Below are 22,918 nucleotides of genomic sequence, written 5' to 3' on the forward strand. Positions count from 1 at the left end.
GAGAATATTACATGTAGAACCTGACATAGAGAAACCACTCGACTGGTCTGCTTCCAGTTTAGTTCTCGGTTTTACCTAGGGGTGACAAATTAAATCCAAACCAATGAATCAACCTAAACCCATCCACTAAAATATAGACCCACCCAACCCATTTATTAGCTGAGTCAGAATGGATCCAATCCATCTAACTCATTTATTAATTGGGCTTAATTGGATATTAATTGGATCAACTTAAATGACCCAATAAGTCATGACTGTAACCCAACCAAAAAACCCCATTTATCGGTCAATATTCTCCTCCCACGTCCTCACAGCCGTGCTCGCCATCACCACCTTCTCCTCCACCAACCGGATCACCGCCAGCTGCCACCGAGCACCACCATTTCCACTACTGTACACCACTGCCGCACCTCCACAGCCGAACACCATCACCATCTGACCGAGCTCCACCGCCGCTCCGAACTGCCGCCAAAATCTCTCCAAAACTCGTTTCGTCGGACGCGAGGTAGTCCGAACTCACCTCCCTACGTATATTTATATGTTACTATGTAATACTATCAATGTTCTGGTGTTGTACGTTTGAAGTTCCGTTGCGATAACAAGAAACCTGAGCCGAACCTTAAACCTTCAAAAAAGCTTGGAATTGGAACCTTAAATCGCTGTGAAAAACTAATTAAATGTTCGGGCCCATTATATTGGTAGTTGCCCCGTAGGTTAAGACTGATTTTAGCACTCCATAGTGTATAAAACGAACACAAATGAAGGGAGAGAGAGTGCAAACCGAGTTCCGATCAAAATCTGTGGGTTTTTTTTTATATTGCTTGAATGGAAAATCTGATCTGTCCATCTTGTTCGTCCTCGAGACGGTTTAGATAATGGTATAATAAGACTCCGTATGACGTCAGGTTAGATCACATGCGTCGATCAAAGTATTGAGTGTGTGAGCTTACCACACTTTATAATTTTCCATTTGGCATGAGGTTGAGGATGAGGCGACATCACGGAGAGAGCGATGATAATATGGTAATTAAGTGTACAGGGGTAATTTGGTCATTTTACTAGTAGAGGGATAGTATGGTAATTTTAGTGTACATTGGTATTTTAGTCATTTTAAATTTTAGTATATAGTATTTAATTGGACTAATGGACGGGTCGGGTTTGGTTTTTAATAAATGGGTTGGGTATGGGTAATTAGCCTCATAATTAATGGGTCTAAATGGGTCAATAACCCATTAAAGACCCAACCCACTTACAACTTATCCAATTTGGCCCAAATCCGTCCATTTGCCACCCCTAGTTTTACCCAATTAGCATTCAATCCCCTTTCACAGGCATAGGATCCTACTTTAATTTGTAGATTAGCACACCAAACAACTCAAAATATTTTATATCTATTTTTATCACTCTCAAATAATATGAATTTTGCCCCCAAAATAGTTCGTAATATGCTACCACTGAAATAATTCATAAGTAATATTATCGAAATGAATCATGGACTCTGTCTTGAAACCAGTTTATCGCAGCAAACTCATCATCTTAAGATGCAGTTTTGGAACAAACTGGACTGTTGGTTTGAACAAGTCAAGTCCATTTCCATTCCAGATAGATACGTTATTACATTTTGACATGCAGATTAAAACGGCTTGTTTGTAGGGGTATTCAAGAAAACCGCCCAAATCGTAAAATTGGTTCAATTCGGACCGAACCGTCGTATTTGGTCTGGTTCTGGTTAGGTTATGGTTCCAAAAAAAATAAAAACCATTAATTTTAGTTTGGTTACTGGTTCTCAATTAAAGAACTGTGGTTAGAACCGGACCGGACCTTTAAGAACTACATATATATATAATGTTATAAAAATAAATATATGTGTAGAGATTGGCCTACTTTTTGAACATAAAAGAAGTTAATACTGCTGATTTAAGTGATGTTTTGAGCATTAGAGCTGTTGTTCTTTACTTCAAGACGTATTGCCATATTTTATAGTTTATGATATAGGTTTAATTTTAGTCCTAAATATAATGGGTCATTAATGTTTTTCTGTCACTGAATTTAATTATTCCATAAGTGGTTTTGGCTACTTTATGTAGTAGATTAGTCACAATTCAAAGGCGCTGCTATTTGCAGCTCCGTATTTTCTCCCATAGCCCACTGTATTTTGGTAAGTAATTGTTGAAAATCATATATAACATTTCGGTAAATAGTTGTTAAAAACAAGATTATATTTCGGTAACTACATGTCGAAAATATGTTCAACCTTCAGTAAACAACTGCCGAACATACATTTTCGGTAAATAATTGTTAAAAAAGTATTATATTTCGGTAATTGGATGTTGAAAATGTATCTTAATTTCGGTAACTAATTGTCGAGTATAATTGAAAATTTTTAACGGGTTATGGGAGAAAATAAAGGGCTGCGAATAGCAGCGCCCCAATTCAAATGTGTTGGGATCCATCATCCGCAAGGGCCGAAATTACGAAGTCACAATAGTTGGGGGAAGCAGTGTAATATTTGTGAGCATAACATAACTCAAAACGCATCTCCAATGGCTCGTTTGTCAGACGAATAAGGTCTTGGGTGGATAAAGAAGAAAGATGGATAAGATGTGGGGGTGGGGGTGGGGGTGGGGGAGTTAGCTTATACTACTTGGTTTGAATAGTAGTTGATATGGATGGATAAGAGTAGATGGGTAACAGTAGATGATGTATGAATTTTACTAAATTGCCCTCATTAAATAATTATATTGGGATTACCAAAAATATTTGAGGGTCAATTTGGTCTTTCTCTCCACCCGGATAAGCTTAAGCTAAGGCCTCTGCAAGAGCATATCTAAGCTCTCCCCCTCTGCCTTATCCCGCTTCTTTCTCCCCTGCCAAACTCCATCTTCCTCCTCCCTCTCTTATCCCTTTCTTTAACACCCCAGGTCCCTGGCAAACAGGCCCATTCCCCTATTGTTTGCTGGTGGCTGGTCCCACTTTCTATGAAATCAGTAAGTTAGGGTGTGCTATAAAACTTTCCGAAAACAAAAACCTAAATTGTTCGCCTCCAGAATAAAACGAAAACGTGTAAAAGTACAGGAGGAATGGACAGAAACCTTTTTTTTTTTTTTTCTCAAAGTGAAGTATGTGAGAGATCAAACATGTGTGGAACAATTAATATACGTATACGTTGATGGCAACAGTTACACCATCTTATGCGTTGCCGTAGCTAATAAAAGTAGCAAATTAATGGGATGGGACTTAACTTGGTGGGACATTTGTCTTCCACTGTCCTAACCCCATCTATTATAGTAGTGGATACGGCAATGTGATTTTTCATTAGTTGGTGACACCAGTTAATCCCAATAGCTACTTCGGTTACGTAGTGTCGATTATAAATAGAAATACACAGGTTCTAGAAGACAGAAAACCCAAAACTTTGTTCCCCCTTGAGTCCTGGCCTCAAATAGAACCTCAGTGCAACTGTTGTACCATTTTGACCACGGCCGGTATGTGTTTAACGGTGCAAAATCGTACAATGACATTGACATTGGAGCAAGGTTGACCGTTTCTGCGGAAAGTGTACTTCAACGGTGATGAAAGCACAACATACAATGACATTGAAATTGAAGCAAGGTTGAGCTTTTCCGCGGAAAGTGTACTTGAACGGCGATGAAAGCATGATACCACCTCCTAACTCTTATCCCTCCCTCCCAAACTCGAAAAATGAAAACCGAATCCAGTTACTGACAAATGGTTGCTTTTTTTCCTTTTGGCATCACTAGTCTTTGAATCTGTAGTTGGTGGGTGTGAACATAGGCTACAGACGCTTGATGATCATTTCCAACCAAGACCATGACACGGAGTACAAAGTTTGAGAGGTAACCAAGAAAACGTAGTCTTCACCTAGAAGAGATGGGGTTTCATCGATAAAAATGCTTGATAACTACACGTGCGCACAAGCACACACCAGAAAAAAACAAGAAGAATTGGTGACATTCATTTGGTCCACCCTGTAGAAGAAGTGTTGTGCCGGTGCCCTCAATAGTGGGTGCACAAATTGTTACCCTGTCTCCTTTTGCTAGAGAAGTGAGTCCCTGTTTGCTAGTGATTGTAGTGGTTGGGATTGGACTAGGAAACTCACAGTGTTTGGTTGGATTTTTTCTGGGTTGGACTAGCAGCTAAGTCAAATAGTTCATGTGTGCATACATGAACGGGAGCGGAAGTATAAACGTGAAAACGTCTTTCAAACTACTAAATTTCGCAAGAATGAAGATTGAGAGCGCGAGGGCGGTGTGAGGATTGATAGCTGTAGCGCAAAACATTTTGAAGGATTATGCAACCAAGACTAGCGGTCCGAATGGATTCAATTGGCCCGAAATGGGATATCAGCAAACCCATGGGGGAAGTGTTAACCTCTGTCCAGTTCGGAGCCCCTAATGTGCTGCATTTGACAAAACTGTCCATATTATTTGTGACTGCGTTTATGGCCATCCTTTCTAGACAAGGGCAAAATTGCATGTTGCAGCCTTTTATATTGAGCAATTTTTCCTCTTTTCAATGGAGCTTGTTGGGGTAGGGTTGCACATGAAAGTTGTTAAGTTTACCCTATCAGTTGAGTCTCCTTTGAGCTGGGCATGGGCATTTTCCCAATTGGAATCAAAGGGGAGTTGATTCGGATGTTTCTTATTTGCAGAAATCAATAAACCAATCGATTTACCAAAAAAAGATGGAGCTTGGTGCTATGTTGTATTCATGTGTTCATCCGGACAGTTGATTACCGTGACAGACGGTCCGGATGTGTATAGCACCATCTCCCAATCTGGCCTTGCTCATGGAGATTTCAATAATCACAAATATTGAATAGTAAACAATTGCCATTAACTTTTAGATTTCGAATGTTGAAATGAGGATTCTTCCTATGTTGAAGTGTTGCTGAAGGGAGAGTTAAATTAGCAAAAGGATATTTATTGGGTTGTACTCTTAATTGTATGGTTTACAACGGAAATTCTAATCGCAAGGAAGATTTGCAGGGATCCACGCAAAGAAAAACGCGTTTGGGCTCATCCTGGGTCCCACAAAAATCTAAAAACATATCCATAAATTTTTGAATATTATTTTTTGGGACCCTGTAAAAAATCAGCTCCAACGGACATCGGTAAGTATTACTTTTGGATTCGTAGGGGCGAAATTGCTCAGTTTGCACCTACGAATCCAAAAGTAATACTTACCGATATCCATTGGAGCTGATTTTTTTATAGAGCCCCATAAAATAATATTCAAAAATTTATGAATATTTTTCTAAATTTTTGTGGAACCCAGAATGAGTTCAAGCTTATTTTTCCTTGCATAGTTCTCTACAAATCTTCTCAGCGAATAGCAAGACTCGGTTTACAATCAAAGAGGAGAGAGGAAAATGGGGAAAATTATGACTTGTCATCAAATGCGACGGCAGTAGGGGAGAGAGAGAAAGAGAAGGTGGGACATTTAGGTTTATAGTAGGGTTTTTTTTAATGACTAGATGTCCATGTCAACTTGCATGCATCCCGATTATTTCCGGGCCTGAAATTAATGACTAGGCTAACCCTCCAATAGCCTTAAGATTTGGAATATTTGACCTTTGTGAAATTCGAACATGTTATCTCATAGATTTATTTTCTTAGATCCACTTGGCCAAACCCCATAGTTTTGGATATGCGTATAGTAGTTCACTCCAACCCGGTGTACTTTAATCACACTGTTAGAGCGCTCAATTCACCCGCTAAATTAACATACTACCTTTTTATCCACACAAATTGCATCCCACTTTTATGCAACAAAATTTTAACTCTACTATTGGAGATGGCCGAGAAGCAAGAATAATTCTGTTCACCCTAACATTATCCTCCCCTCCCTGTGATTGGTGAAAATCGTGTTAGGATGCGCGGAATCAATTTGGACCCACACAATTTCCACTTCCACCAATCACACAGGAAGAATAATATTCACCCTCTTTAAAGGAGGGTGATCAGAATTATTCTACTTGAATAGCATTTCCTGTTGCAAGTTGCAACAACATGGGCTAGCTAGGGCGACAAGAGTTAGGAGTAGGACCGAGGATGCCACATTCATGTTCAAATAATGTAAAAATATGTGTTTAAATTACATATGCTTTCCCAGCACACTTGAAAACAGAGGATTGGCAAACCCAAAAAAGAAGGGGGGGGGGGAAAGAAGAGAATAGGGGGAGAAGCTCACCTTTCCATATGGGTAAGAAGTTACCTGTGCTGTGCACAACATATTACAGTACAAGGTAATGTGAGTGCATCACCAAGAGAATGACCCTTGAGCTGTTGTGTTCAAACGTCTCAATTTCTCCCGCCTTGCTTCAACCCCACTACTGGAATTACTGTATGGAAAACATCATTAGAAATGGAAGTTTATACTACTCCATGTTGTATGAGAGAGAGAGAGAGAGAGAGAGAGAGAGAGAGAGAGAGAGAGAGTACCTAGCTAACAAACATCAGGTGTGCCATCTCCATGCATTCGCTTTCAGTTACACCTCTTTTTACCTTTATCTAATGCACCAATTCATTATTGTCATTGCCTCAACAGGAAACTCTGCAATCCTATAGAGAATTTCGGGCAATGGAATTTAGATCATCGGCCAACCCAGTATGTGAAATTTGCTTCGAAACAAAGTTCCATCGCCGACAGTTACCAACTCACCCATTTGCAGGAGTGAAGTTCGTGTTATGCTTTGTTGTCCTGTTCATGATCTTTTCTAATGGAGGTAACAATTTCATTGCTTGGAATGCTTTAAATGGATCAATCTTTTCAAATTCATCAGTGTTTTACTTATTTCCTTGTGATTCTAGAGGCATACGATCCATTGGATCCATTCGGAAACATCACGATTAAATGGGATGTTATGTCTTGGACTCCAGATGGTTATGTGGTGAGTGTCACCTCAGCGCTACCGTTACTTTTCCAAATCTTGAAACAACATAAACATTTTGAAGAAATTTTTTTTTCCCAAAGTCTAGTGCTTTATCTGTTTATTGTTCCCGCTGTAGTTTCCAGATCAGTTTTTCAGAATTGTTTTCCAAAACTTGTTTGGTTGATGCGATATTTAACCCAGGTAGCTTTCGATATTCAATACAAAAATGAATTGTGTATTTGTGCTTTCAAAATTCATTTGTATTCTGCAAAATTGACTCTGGAAACTCCAAACTAGCATTCTAATTATTCTCAAATGAATTTCATCAAGGCCTCAGTGACGATGAACAATTTTCAAATGTTTCGACACATAATTAGCCCTGGGTGGACCTTAGGATGGTCATGGCCGAAAAAGGAAGTGATTTGGTCCATGGTTGGAGCACAAGCCACAGAACAAGGAGATTGTTCAAAGTTCAAAGGAAATGTACCTCACTGTTGTTTGAGAAGTCCCACCATTGTTGACTTGCTCCCTGGGGTGCCTTACAACCAGCAGTTCTCAAACTGCTGCAAAGGCGGCGTAGTGGCATCGTGGGGACAAGACCCTGCAGCAGCCGTCTCTGCCTTCCAGGTGAGTGTTGGAGTGGCTGGAAATTCGAACAAGACCGTGCAACTGCCCAAGAATTTCACTTTGCTAGGTCCGGGACCCGGGTACACTTGCGGGCCTGCAAAGATCGTGCCATCCACGGTGTTCCTCACTGCTGACCGTAGGCGGAAAACTCAAGCCCTGAGTAAGATTGTTCTCGTGATTGTTCACTATAGTAACTTCTCTCAAATGTTGATATCACATTCAAAATGTTTGTGCTGGTAGCACTGCGTATTCATTGTGGATGGGGTCCACTTATGAGCCGCCAACGCACATAAGTGATCTCCGGAAACGCGAGGGACTTGGCAGGATACGTATGGGACATGCTACCATTTTGAACTAATTTTATTAACTTTTAAGCAGGGGAACGCTTGTCTCAAGTGTAACAAGCATAGGGACATCGTTTCATTTGTTTTGGTTGTTTGTAGAAGATATATATACATATACACACACACACACACACACATACATACGTATGAATAACAAGGAAAAACATACAACAAGATCTATTTACAGTTTTTGCAATCGCCATGTTCTGCGTTCATCATGCTTCTTAGGGGGACCCACACTCAACCAGGATGAATACAATGCAATGCTACACTACCCTGGACACTTTCTGCAAAACAATTTCGCAACAGTGAAATGCAAAAAGTTGGTAGTTAACAATGATTGATCAATGAAATGCAGTGACTTGGAACGTGACATGCACTTATTCACAATTTATGGCTTCCAAGAATCCAACCTGTTGCGTTTCTTTCTCATCTTTCTACAATGATACCATCACACCTTGCCCGTCATGCTCCTGCGGTTGCCACAACAAAAACAACTGTATCATGTAAGTTTCTTTCCCAGTTCAGAAAATGATGTGTGAACACAATTTCACACAGAAAATCGCACTAGAATGACATGAACGGTGACCTTTTCCGAAATTAGAAGATACAATGATGGATAATTTGTGTTCTTTGGTTCATGGATGTGCAGGAGCAACTCGAACCAGCTGAAGAAGGCAGGCATTAACACTCCAAGAAAGGACAACGCGCCACTATTGCAGTGCACTCATCATATGTGTCCAGTAAGAGTGCATTGGCACGTGAAGCTCAACTACAGGGACTACTGGCGAGTCAAGATCGCAATCACTAATTTCAATTACAGAATGAACTACACGCAATGGACTCTCGTGGCACAACATCCCAATCTCAACAATGTCACTCAAGTTTTCAGCTTTGATTACAAGCCTGTCATCCCATATCAATCAATAAGTGAGTTACACAATGAGAGTAAACTATAGTACAATCCATAGACTCCTCTATAGTGAAGTATTTATATCAGACACCCGATGCTTAGAAAGGGTACAACATATGTGACATGCACCTAGGAACATCTTAAGCATTCAATCTATCTTACATTTCGCATGAACTTAGCTATCACACCACCTAAAAACAATTTTAACTTAGAAAATGGAAGAACTTCACTAATATAATGTCAATAACTGCAGTGTCCCCACATGTTTGATATGAAAACTAGATGATTCTGACACTTAAATACCAAATCCACCATCTGTACGTGAATCCATGCAACAAAGGCCATAAGACGTTTAATATACTGACATTTCCACAAAACTCCAAAACATGATGCTAATGTGCAGATGACACTGGAATGTTTTATGGAATGAAATTCTACAATGACCTGCTAATGGAAGCCGGGCCAGCAGGCAACGTCCAATCTGAAGTACTTCTTCAGAAGAACAAAGAAACGTTTACGCTCAAGCAAGGATGGGCCTTCCCTCGGAAGGTTTACTTCAACGGCGATGAGTGCAAGCTTCCGCCTCCTGATGCATATCCTGTACTACCAAACTCTGCCAGAGCAAACCCTGCTGGATTTTTAACCCTGGCGACTTCCGCGTTGTTGCTTATCCTGTCCATTTGCTGATCATATTCCTATCAGCAGAAGCAAGGTCTTCTGAGATTTAGTTAGAGAGACGAGAAGAAAGAGGACAGGAGGGCCTGTGAATCAGTAAACTAAACACAAAGTTGCCTTTCAAATACCGAATCAAAATTCGGCAATGATGTCTATATTACACCATCATGCTATGATGTCCATTTATAAAATGAACTGTTTCTGATACCACGTTGCCTATTTTTCCTGTTGTGTCGGTCAAATTGTTCTTGAAACCAAAATAACCAAGTTGGGGAGAAAAGCAAAAAGTAAGAAAAAAGATTCAATCTTGCGAATAAAATCGAACCTCTGATTTATATTTTAGAACAGGACAACGCCAAGGGCGTATAAGCTTACAACGTTCCAAAGTTCACATGATTAATGGATTCCAGAAGCTAAACCTAAATCCTTTGTAAATCTTGACTGTAGTACATATATCAGCAGCAGAGCAGACCTCAGTAGCAACATGCTACCATTCATCCAAGCCCGGTTTGTTGCTTCAAAAAAATGTGGCACATGGATCTAACCATGTTCATTTGATCACCATAAGATTTGGTATGATTTCAGCCACACGACAACTCTAAAATGCATCCAGACCCCAAAATAATTTCTCCTTACAGGGAAAACTTCAAGAGGGACAAAGCGAAGAAATTATTGTGTGTGAGGTTTTAAAATTTTCATCCGGTTGAAATCATACCAATACTTATAGCGATCTAAGGAACAGGGTTAGTTTTCCAATGTATCTCACTAGACATAAGCCAACAATAATAGGAATGAAGCCAAAATAGTCAACACAGGATGAAGCAGAGAGATAATCGTCTCAGAACTAGCATTTGGCAGAAATGGATATTCATCTGGAGGCGGCATCACGCAGTTATCGCCATTGAAATAGATCCTCCGAGGTAACGCCCATCCCTTGTCAAACGTGAAAGTTGACTGGTCCTTCCAGAATAGAATCTCTGACTGAACGTTCCCGAATGGACCCGCTGTCATGAGCAAATCATTGTAGAACTTGATTCCCCATAGCATCCCCGTGTCATCTGCATTAAATTTCCAACCACAAAAAAAAAAAAAAAATGAATTGAACAGGAGTACCTAGCATAACTGTGATCCTACTGATTTCTTACAATTTTCAGTAAGATATTACGCACTTATATTTGCATAAGGAGTCAATGACTTGTAATTGAAGCTGAAAATCTGGGTGACATTCTCAAAGTTTGGGTGTTGTACAATGAGATTCCACTGTGAGTAGTTCATTCTGTAATTAAAATTTGAGATTGTAATCTTCACCCGCCAGTACTCCTTGTAGTTGAGCTTCACATGCCAGTGGACACGAATTGGGCACATATGGCTGGTACACCGGACTAGAGGAGTGTAAGTATTTCTTCCTGGAGTAGACAGAGCATTAGCCAAATGTGGGGAACCCGGCCTACATGAGAAAGATAAGAAGGGGGAAAAAAGTAGACCAATTACAAAATCACAAAAAAAAAAAAAAAAAACAAAACAGAACAAAAAAAACAAAAGTCAATGAAAAATGTTGGAGAAAAGATATACACAGCAACTTACTGTACACAGGACCCTGGTTGAGTTATGTTGTTTTGACAGCCACATGTGCACGTTGGGCAGTTTACAATGGTGCTGTTATAGAAGGAGGAGAGTGAGACGCAGCAAGAGGGTGTTTTCTGAGCCAAGAATTGGGAGTACGTGCAAGTGACGTTCCATGTCACTGCCATGAGAGAAACACTTAAAAAGTCAAACAATCTCGTAGCAAGAACATTTTTAAAGAATTTCAGATGTAGCAACATTTCCATTTCAAAATACTGCCGTCCTAGTTTGTTACTTGACCAAGGAACTATTCACTGAGAGATTCCGGTCTGGTAATATTTCATTTTCTGCCTCAGGGCAATGCAGAAAACTTCTGTTGGAAACTGCTTCGGATAATAGTGTACAAAATTCTTTTTGAAAACTGCCTTTTGCACCTAAACAAAAACTATTAGTACTTTTTTTGTACTTTTCATTGTTTCTATTTCCAAGCGAAAACAGAAAAACAAAATGAACGAAAAACAAAATTAAACTGATGCAGAAAATGACAGCTCTGATAAGTAACTGACAGAAGTGCAGAAAGAAGTCAGAGCAACTGATGCATGGGACTCTTGTAAACGAACAGGATACCCATGCCAGACACTTGACACTGCGATAATGGTAAGAGATCTATGCACCACATGTTTAATAGGATATTCCCCTAACAAGCATATACTATAATCTGACTTTACAATGATCTCTACATAGAACTCATGCATGAAAAGACACTATTTATTCGAGGCCAAAGAAATATATAAGGATCGTGAATATTTCAACTTCTTTAACATCTATTGTTAAATTGAATTTTCACCACTAGCTTCAATGATGATTGAGAAAGAGAAAAGTGTTAAGGGTGTTAATTTACCCTAACACAAGAGAGAGCTTTTATTTATATTACTTACTTACTTAGTGACTTATTACATAACTCCAACTATCCGATGTGGGACAAAGACTAACTATTCTAACACTTTCCCTCAAGCTGGAGAATAAATATCATAGAATCCCAGCTTGTTACATAATAACTCTAAACGTGGTTTAAATAACGGTTTGGTGAAGATATCTGCCAATTGAGCTCCTATAGACACAAAAGGGATAGCCAACACGCCACTGTCTATCTTCTCCCGAACAATATGACAATCTACTTCGATATGTTTGGTTCTCTCATGAAATACTGGATTCGAAGCGATATGTATTGCTGCCTAATTATCACAATACATCACAATACATAGGAATAGGTAACTATACGCTAAACCCCAACTCCTCGAGCAAAGCTCTCAACCATACAACCTCGCATGTAGTATGAGCCATGGCACGATATTCTGCTTCAGCACTGGACCGAGCAACAACAGTTTGTTTCTTGCTCTTCCAGGTAACTAGATTTCCACCAACAAAAGTACAGTATCCAGTTGTTGACCGTCTATCAGACGGTGATCCTGCCCAATCAGCATCGGTAAAAGCCTCAACACGCAAATGACCATTTGAACGATAGAATAGACCACGTCCAGGATTAGCCTTAAGATACTTCACAACACGAAGACAAGCTTCCCAATGGGGAAGACGAGGGGCTGACATGAACTGACTTATCATACTGACAGCAAATGAGATATCATGCCGTGTATAATTCAATTTGCCTACCAAGCGACGATAACGGTCTGGATGAGGAAATATCTCCCCCTGATCGACACATAGTTTGACGTTTGGATCCATTGGAGTCTCCACAGGTTTTGCTCCCAATAAACCAGTCTCCTCTAGAATATCCAGCGTATACTTTCTTTGGGATAAACTAATCCCCTCCTTGGATCTTGCTACCTCAATACCCAAGAAATATCGCAGCTTACCCAAATCTTTGGTGTAAAACTGACGTTGTAGAAAGTGTTTTAGCTCATCAATACCTTTCTGATCATCCCCAGTAATAATGATATCATCCACATACACAATCAACACTACTTTTCCCCGATCAGACTGAATGGAAAAGACAGAATGATCAGAATGAGAGCGACGCATACCAAACTGCAACACAGTATCACTAAACCTGCCAAACCAAGCTCGAGGTGACTGCTTAAGACCATAAAGAGCTTTGCGAATGCGACACACCTAAGAACGCTTTCCTTGAGCAACGAATCCACGAGGTTGCTCCATATATACCTCCTCGAGCAGATCACCATGGAGAAACGCATTCTTGACATCCAACTGAAATAAGGGCCAACCAAGATTAACGGCCATAGAAATAAGAACCCGAACAGAGGAAATTTTGGCCACCGGAGAAAAAGTCTCTGCATAATCAATGCCATACGTCTGGGTGTAGCCTTTGGCCACAAGACGGGCCTTGTACCGTTCGACTGTGCCATCCATATTATACTTGACGGTAAAGACCCATCGACATCCAACGGGAGACTTTCCTGGCGGAAGAGGAACCAGATCCCAAGTGCCATTGTCATGAAGAGCAAACATCTCAGCCTCCATTGCTGTCCGCCACTCAGAAACAGATAAGGCCTCCGGAACAATGTGAGGAACAGAAATGAACGAAACAAAAGTAGTAAAAGCACGAAGAGATGGAGACAGATGATCATAGGAAACAAACTGAGCAATAGGATGAGAAGTGCAAGACCGAATACCTTTGCGAAAAGCTATAGGAGGTGATGGTGGTGGTGGTGGTGGTGAAGGAACCGGATCTTGGGACGAAGGAGGCGCAGTGGTAGGCACCGGTGGGGCTGTTAACACATGCCGCCGACGAACATATACCTGCATAGGCGGCACAGGAATAGGAGGAATATCGACAGAAATAACATACTCAGACTCAGAAAGTACATACTCAGACTCAGGCGTACCCGAGAAGAAGGGCAATGACTCATTAAAGGTGACATCAGCACACACAAATTGACAACGAAGAGAAGGTGAGTAACACTTATACCCTTTTTGATTGCGCGAATAACCAAGAAAGACACACCGGATCGACCGGGGGTCAAGTTTGTCCCGATCAGAATCAAGCGCATGAACATAACATGTGCACCCGAATACTCGAGGGGTAATGAGTGGAGAGGACGACCAGGAAATAAAACTTTGTGGGGTATCTGACCACCAAGAATAGTGGAGGGCATATGGTTAATCAAATAACAGGCTGTAAGAACAGCATCACTCTAATAAGATTTAGGGACTTGCATCTGTATTAACATGGCACGCATAATCTCAGATGTGTCTGATCTTACGTTCAGCGACCCCATTTTGTTGTGGAGCCCGAGCGCAAGAAGACTGGTGAAGTATCCCATGATCATCAAAAAAAACGAGAAAGAGCATTATGAAAATATTCTTGTGCATTATCTGAACGAAGTATACGGATGCAAGTATCAAACTGAGTCTTTATTTCGGTATAAAATAACTTAAAAACAGAAGACAATTCTGATCTCGTTTTCATAAGATAAAGAAATGTAACACGAGAAAAATCGTCTACAAAAATAACATAATACTGAAAACCAGTGATAGTGGGAATATAAATAGGACCCCAAATATCCGAATGTACTAACTGAAAAGGACGCGACACTCAATCCTAGGATAAAAAGACACTCGACGGTGTTTACTAAACTCACAGACCGCACATTGCAAATCTTTAATGTTGCTACATGATGAAACTAGACGCTTCAAATTGGAAAGAGAAGGATGACCCAGACGACAGTGTTGTTGATATGATGATACTGATGACCGAAGGGCAGCAGACGCAGGATAGATGTCATTGGCAAAGTAATATAGGCCTCCCCGTTCAGTACTCCCACCAATCTTCCTCCCCGTCTTCAGATCCTGAAACACGTAACCAGTGTTCTAAATGGCGGCCTAGGCGCCGCCTAGGTGCTTGGAGGCACCCCGCCGCCACGCCAATACCCCTTGGCGTTTGATTTGGCGCCCAAGGAGATTTGGCGGTGTTTGGCGGCCGCCTAGGCGGCCTTGGCGGGCTCGGCGGCGTCTTTGGAGGCCTAAATTGTATACTATTAATGTAAAAGGGCTAGGATCAAAAGTATAAAAACTAAAAGGGCTTATTATGTAATTTTACAAAATCATATCTATATATATTACAATTACATTTACATCCTCATTCAATACTCCACGCTCCCAGAGATTCAGACGAACGAAGCAGACGAACTCCTGTTGACACCATCGTCCCTCTCTGGCTCTCTCTCGCCGGTATGTCTCTCTCTCTCCCGTCGGTATCTCTCTCTCTCTCTCTCCCGCCGGTATGTCTCTCTCCCGCCGGTATGTCTCTCTCTCGCTCTCTCTCTCTCGGCTCTCTCGGCAGTTCAGTCTCAGCTCTCTCTCTCGGCTCTGTCTCTCTCTCTCTCTCGCTCTCTCTCTCACAGTGATCATATACCTGATGAGTTTTTTTGAAATTTCTGAATTTTTGTATTTTTTATTTGAGTTTTTATTTTTTATTTTGGTATTTAAAAAAAAAACAGATTGTATAACGACAAATAGATAGTTAAAAAAAACAGATTATGACAGATTGTAAAAAAAAAATGTTAAAAAAAATAAAAAAATGCCGAATTGCTTGGAGCCGCCTAGGCGGCTTGGCGCTTGGAGGTGGGTCTCCGCCCTACTAGCGCCAAGCGCCATTTAGAACATTGCACGTAACCATGAGGAAGAAATGTGACAGAGCAGTTTAAGGACTTTGTAAGTTTACTAACAGACATAAGATTAAAAGGAAAACTAGGAACATGTAACACAGAGTCCAAAGTAAGAGATGAAGTGACAGAAACAGAACCCAAACCAGTAAGTTCTGTGGTAGAACCATCTGCTAAGGTAACATGAGATGGTTTACCAACAGACTGACGGTGAGAAAACAGAGTAGAAGTACCAGTCATATGATCAGAAGCACCAGAATCGAGAATCGATAACCCAAGGAGTAGGAGTGGAGGAAGATGCAACACAAGCAGCGGATGGACCTTTCTGAGCAAGCGTAGCATTGGAAGAAGAACCCGCAGCTGGAGACTGAAATGACATAAGGCGCTGGTACTCCTCCGTAGAGATAGTCACCACATTGTCGGCAGAAGAATGAGTAAGTTGGCCAGCATCATGAGAGATAGCAACCTGATGAACGTGGGGGAAACCGTGAAGCTCATAACAGAACTCCACCGTATGATTGGTTCCCCGACAATGAGTACAAAACCTAGAATCACGGTCGCGACCACGGCTACCTCCCCCGGATATGCGACCCCCACAAGTACCAAAACCAGAGTCACGACCACCAAAACCACAACCAACACCACGGCCACTATCCCCACTGAACCCAGAATCACGACCACGACCACTAAACCCAGAATCACGGCCACGACCACGGCCACGGCTGAAGGAAGAGCCAAAACTACCAAATACAGCGGAAGCTAATGCCGAACGATCAGGAGATGGCACAGGCACAGATACAGAAGACTAACGAAGTCGACTAAAAACCTCGCTAAGAGAAGGTAAATCTCGAGACCCCAAAAGCTGATTACAGACAGGACCATAAGTAGTCGATGACACGCCAGATATAAACCGAGTCACAGGCATACGCTCACGTTGGCGCTTCATAACCTGAACATCAGCAGAAATAGGCTCACAGATATTGAGCTCCTCACAGATACCGCGAAACTTGGAATAATAAGACTCCAAGGATAAATCACCCTGTGCGATAGAAAAGAAGGACTGATGAAGATCATACGTGCGACGGAGATTGTTAACACCAGAATACATCTCCTGAGCCTGTGTCCATACTTGCTTGGCTGCAGGTAAGAAGACCAATGTGCTAGAAGTCTTCCATACTATTCCATAGCTCAGACCAAATCCGGGCATATCCTCAGACACCCATGCCCCATATGTGGCAGCAGTCACTGCGAGGGGGTCATCAATCAAAAAATGATATAGTGTCTCACCCAAATAATAGATCTCAACTGCTTTGGCCCAAACAGCATAATTTTTGCCATTCAAAAGTGTAGAGGTAATAGACAGCCTCTCCCGAAACCGAGAAGAACAAGCAGAACTACTAACAATAGTGGAGCTAGAAGTAGACATAGGCTTATCAGTTTCAGTCATTACACTGAATTAACAACCACCAAGAAACAACGAAATCAACAATAGTGGAGTATTAATAACAACACCTACCAATCACCAACACCATAGAGAACGATAGACCCAACAATAACTCCATCAACAGCCGCAAGGACCACATGTGATTAACAAAGCAGACATCACAACAACCAATAGGATGAGAAACAATTACCAGGAAACAAGAACTATCACAGGAGAGTGCGAAGAAGCCAATAACACGACTTGAACAGATCTGAACAGGGAACTAGTAACAAATTTGAACATCTACGAGCCAGAGAGCCATAAACACGATTGGAAATCACAAAAAAAATATCAGCAGACGGGGGATTTCAAGCGCTGGAACAGACGAGGGATTTCAAGCGCTGGAACAGACGAGGGATTTCGAAGGTTTAGTAATTTTGAGGGATTTCAAAGGTTTTCTGAGTCGTAGAACTACAAGTTTGGTACAGACAAGGGTCGCCGGAGAGTTGCCGGTGACTGGCGATAGCCGGCAATAATCGCCGTTGACTGGGCGACGTTCGGCGAGGGTCGCCGGTGAATGGGTTTGGGTTTTGAGGCGTAAAGATGAGGGATTTGGATCTAGGGTTTGCAGAAAACACTGCTGACTGGGCGACGTCCGGCGAGGGTCGCCGGTGAATCGGTTTGGGTTTTGAGGCGTAAAGATGAGGGATTTGGATCTAGGGTTTGCAGAAAACACTGTTCACAGCTGCGTGGTTACTGTTCACGACTGCTAGAGTGGTGGGTGATGATGTTAGGGTTAGGGTTAGGCTCTATGGTGGGTTACGCTCTGATACCATGATGATTGAGAAAGAGAAAAGTGTTTAGGGTGTTAATTTACCTAGAGCTGGGCAACGGACATGAGACACGATAACACGACACGAACCGGACACGAAATTAGCGGGTTAGGGTTGAACATTTCTGATACAAAACACGAAAATGACACGACTCGAGAACACAAATTCTAAATGGGTTGGGTTCAGGTTGAACACGCGAGACACGAAATTGACACGACTAACACGGTTACTAATCTGTGTCACCCATTAGCACGAACGTATATACATAAGATATGGTATATCAGTAATTCTATATAGAGTTGGGCAACAGACACGATAACACGACATGAACCGGACACGAAGTTAACGGGTTAGGGTTAAGCATTTCTAACACGAAACACGAAAATGACACGATTCGAGAAACACGAATTCTAAATGGGTTGGGTTCAGGTTGGGTGATTTGTGACACGAACCCGACTAACATGACACGAACACGACCCGACACGATCTGTTACCCAGGCCTAAATTTACCCTAACACAAGAGAGAGCTTTTATTTATATTACTTAGTGACTTATTACATAACTCCAACTATCCGATGTGGGACAAAGACTAACTATTCTAACAAATACATATAATGGTCTTAGAATCAGGCCCATTAGGGAGTAGACTTGGTTGTAAGGACTAAAGTTATGTGAGGCAGGCTGCAAAAAAGTTCTCTTTATCTAGTTATCCCTATAAGCAGTTAGTATCTAACTTACTCAAAGCTTGAGTGACTCTCCTTTTATCTGCCGTCATAAATTTACTCGGCCTCACCATCTTTGCGGGTCCACAGGTATATCCAGGACCTGGTACTTTTAAAGTGTAGTTCTTTGGCATTCTGACAGTTCCGTTACTTGTTCCAGCTGCCCCAACAGTAAGCTGGAATGAGCTCGCTGCATTGGCTGGGTCCTGGACCCACGAACTTATGACTCCCCCTCTGCAGCAGTTTGAGAACTGTTGATTGTACGGCGTGCCCGGCAATAAATCCACAACTGCTGGATCCTTCTTGCAGCAATGTGGGACGTTTGCTTTGAATCTTGAACAGTCGCCTTGTTCCGTGGTTTGAGCACCTTGCATGCTCCAGATAACTTCCTTTTTAGCCCAGGTCCAACCAAGGGTCCATCCTGGCGCCTGAATGTGGCGATATTGCTGGAAGTTATAGATTGTGACAACAGCCTGCCAATTGGAATAAGGTACCAGAAACGTATTAGTTAAAAAAGTAAAAACAAATGATATCGATAACTTTCTTTGAGACTTGAGATTACTGCCCAAACAACAATAGAGTACAATTCTTTTTTGTTAATCATCATAATTAAACAGCTTACTATGCAGGGCATTACAAATGGAGTGATCCGAGTTCACTATAGGATTGACGCAGATCAACACATCATGTAGCTAAATTTGGTTAATCAATGGATTCAGTAGATTTCATGCGCAAAACATGATTTAGCATCTTGTTCACCATACAAAAGCTCCATTCGGTTTACTGGGCCTAGCTGGATTTTTCATTCAAGGGGATTTTTTAGTAAAAAAATTCCATTTACAGAATATAAAGTAAAGGGGGTAACATAGCTGTAGTGGGCCAGATCCGACTACCCATGGGCCTGCTAGAATGGGCAGCCCAGACTATCCAAGGCACGTTGGGCCGAACGCTATGGGCTGACAGCCCACCCATTCCGCAAAAGCCGAACACATAGGCCCAGGAATTGGACCTATTGGAGTCGGGCTGGGCCAAAGGATGCCTGACCTGTGGGATGACCTGGAAATCAGTTGGGGTATTATCGCAGCGCTGCATCGCACACGCGGGTTTGGCCACGCGTCTGCCTAGCGTCATCAGTGACGCCGCTAAACAAAACAGTTACGTGTAACATTAGGTACTCATGCCGGGCACAAGATACTTTGAGAGCAAGTACCAAGTACCAACCATCTATAAAAACCCCAAGGATAAACCCCAAAGGGGGGTAAGCCATTTTTTAGATCTCAGATGTGTCATACTCTTTCCTCTTCTCCTCCAAATACTAACTTAGGCATTGGAGTGCCCTCCCGCTGGCTTCAGCTGGGTGGCACTAGCGGTTGTTGCTCTTGTAGGCTTGCTTGGTAGGAGGCGAAGGACGTTCAGATCTACCCATTCAGCTATCCAAAACCACCACCCCACGGTAGCCATTAATGTTATATATGATAACATAGCAAGAAAAAATGGATGGATGGATGGAGAATGGAATGTGGGTTTACTAAGGTATCACCAGCTTTAATCAAATGAAATTACTCCGTAGTAAACATGTAAAGCAGTCTGCAGTTGGATATAAGAGTAGCAATTTATCACACTCATCATCAGCATAGCAAAGACAACCTAAATAGTGATTAAGGGATGCGTCTTAAACGATCCTTTCAATTGAACAGACTGCAATGCTTTTGGGAGTGGTTTACCAAGATATTACTCTGTTTAAACAAATGAACACGGTATTTGGCATACTTACAACGTAGCCATCTGGGTTCCACATCATTACATCCCATTTGATGGTAATGTTGCCATTTGGATCAAGTGGATCGTAAGCTTCTGCAAGAACATCAAAAAAGGAAATTTCTCGTATGACTGAAGAAGCATAAAGTTCATAGAATAGAATTCTAGACAATCCTAGAATCTGATCTCTCCCTCATCCCTTTCTCGAAAACAAGATTAGAATAAATCAACAAGATAGTCAATCTTCCACAATTTTGCATTCATGAAGATTGGGGAATGGCTACTATAAGTCTATAAACACCCCAAGAAAGATAAATACCACATGCCCTTTCATAAGTTGTAAGTAACACCACAATATATCATAACAAAGAGTCCCGCAAAGCCTTGTAACTTTCCTTGTCACAAACACCGTAACAAAAGATCCCAATATGCACAAGGAAACTTCATAACTAAGAATTGTCATATGTTACGCCCTTACCCAAATATATCACAACAGTTAGCACCTAACTAGCCAAATAACTTTTCTTATGGTACAAGTTTGTCCTAAGCATTATTGTGCTAACAATACATCACAATTCACATCTAACTTCCTTTACATGCTTTTATCCATATAACCAGGGTCTCTGGGAGGGTTCAGGATTAATCACCAGCTACATAGGGTCATCCGTCCACAAATAACTCCTAATTATGAGGCATAAGCTTAGACACAAGGAGGTCAAGCACTTCATCTAAAATCATCACAACCACGGACGGACCCAAGAATGAAACTTGGGAGTGACAAAAGCAATTACTTATTTTTTTTCTTCAACAAACAATAGACGGCGGCAACTATTGAATCCACCCATTTGGAGATAATCAATAGGCAATGATAATAATAATAATAATAATAATAACAATAATAATAATAATAATAATAATAATAATAATAATAATAATAATAAATCTACGGCTTTTACTCTTGGGCAAAAAACCCTTCTATTCTCTATGCAAATTAGTATTATGTTTTGATAAAAAAAATCCCTAAAGCATAAGTGACAGAACACCTGATGTACACAGCAATTAACAAATCGTCTCTTCTATTGTCAGAAACATATAATTCCCAATAGTACTCAACACAATTTTTGTTAAATCTCCTCTATACTGCAGACAGGGGCGGACAGAATGGGGTGCAGGCGGTGCCCAAGGCCCGGCATAACTCCAAATATTTTCTATAACTGTATTAGTTTTTGGGTTAATTTTTAAAAAAAATGATGGCCACGTATATACACACAAACTTAGACCAACCAAGTAGCAATACACACACATATGGGGTACAATTTTTCTTACAACATTTGAAATACACGTGGCTCGGGCCCCACCACGCACAAATCCTACGTCAGCCACTGACTGCAGAACATTGTAAGCCATGCATAAAATAGATCACCTTTCCATTGAAACAGAGTAATCAACAACTAACTTAGAAAATATCTAACTTCCTAATTTCTGTATACAATTTGTTCACACATTGAGAGAGAGAGAGAGAGAGAGAGAGAGAGAGAGAGAGATTGAATGCATTTTTTTGTTTGCCACTCCGCATTGACAACCATAATCAGTGAGCCACTGTCAAACATCTAACAAAACTGCAATGTGATGATTTTAAACGATATATAGAGAAGAAAGAAAGAAAGAAAGAAAAAAAAAACACTTCATTTCCCCAAGTTTGGGTTGACAAACCTCTAGAATGTGAAAAGGTTCCAAAAAAAGTGAGAGACTCTTAACATTATTCCACCAAAACCCACAACAGGTAACAGAGGTGAACAGTCTGTTTTCTGGGAACAAATATATACAAAATAGAAAAGAAACATTAGGCACTGACCCGTACAGGTGAAAGTGGAGCAAGAAAGCAGAACCAAAATCAAAACGGCCAAGTAGCTGAGTTTTGTGTAAAATCCCGTGGTGGGTACGGACGTAGAGTCCATTTTCTCGTTTCTGTCTCGCGTCCGGGAAAACTTGTTTATCCTTCTGAGATAGAGCTGCGGGAAGAATGGAGAGAGAGAGAGAGAGAGAGAGAATGGGGGACTACGAGTTCCTATTCAAATGGTGACTTTTGGAGGAAAAGTGGACTGACTTCCCAGTTCCCACTGCCGCCGTAATGGATGCTTTTCAAAGACATCCCAGTTGCTTTGAGAACCGAACTTGCTACAAAACTTCTACAGTGCTCCAAGTGGTATGGGAATATTATACTCTTGAGGAATATGGATTATTGGATTGAAAATAAATAAATTACAGTTTTTGGATCAAAATTAAAAATCAAAAGTAGGGTGATTTTATTAAAAACGAGATAGTTTGTAAACTTTTAATCAAAAAAATGAAAGATTACTTACTACATAAATAAGTAACACTTACCATTGACTAAGGCAACATTTATCATCGTATAAGGCAAAACTTAACACACAAACAGACAACACTTACTACAACCGGTTGGTCAGGTAACAAGTTACCATTAATTAAAAAAAAAAGTACCCTATTTTTTGGCGGAAAAA

The 22,918-nt window shown here is 41.0% G+C and overlaps 2 protein-coding genes across 2 annotated transcripts; one reads left to right on the plus strand and one right to left on the minus strand.

Moving 5' to 3' along the window:
• Positions 1–6,459: 6,459 nt before the first annotated feature.
• LOC131299140 (COBRA-like protein 4) lies at positions 6,460–9,661 on the plus strand. The gene is made up of 6 exons (XM_058324735.1): positions 6,460–6,748; positions 6,834–6,913; positions 7,226–7,682; positions 8,225–8,372; positions 8,519–8,796; positions 9,183–9,661. Exons 1-6 carry the CDS (start codon positions 6,604–6,606, stop codon positions 9,464–9,466), a joined length of 1,392 nt encoding a protein of 463 aa, XP_058180718.1. The 5' UTR covers positions 6,460–6,603; the 3' UTR covers positions 9,467–9,661.
• Positions 9,662–9,752: 91 nt separating this feature from the next.
• On the minus strand, positions 9,753–22,538 carry LOC131299141 (protein COBRA-like). Its single transcript, XM_058324736.1, has 6 exons — positions 22,252–22,538; positions 20,413–20,492; positions 18,655–19,111; positions 11,039–11,198; positions 10,624–10,901; positions 9,753–10,512 (listed from the first exon to the last, which is right to left on the minus strand). The coding sequence occupies exons 1-6, from the start codon at positions 22,352–22,354 to the stop codon at positions 10,220–10,222; spliced, it is 1,371 nt and encodes a 456-aa protein (XP_058180719.1). The 5' UTR covers positions 22,355–22,538; the 3' UTR covers positions 9,753–10,219.
• Positions 22,539–22,918: the final 380 nt, after the last annotated feature.

This window comes from Rhododendron vialii, chromosome 8a (genome assembly GCF_030253575.1).
Source record: "Rhododendron vialii isolate Sample 1 chromosome 8a, ASM3025357v1".
Lineage (NCBI taxonomy): Eukaryota > Viridiplantae > Streptophyta > Magnoliopsida > Ericales > Ericaceae > Rhododendron > Rhododendron vialii.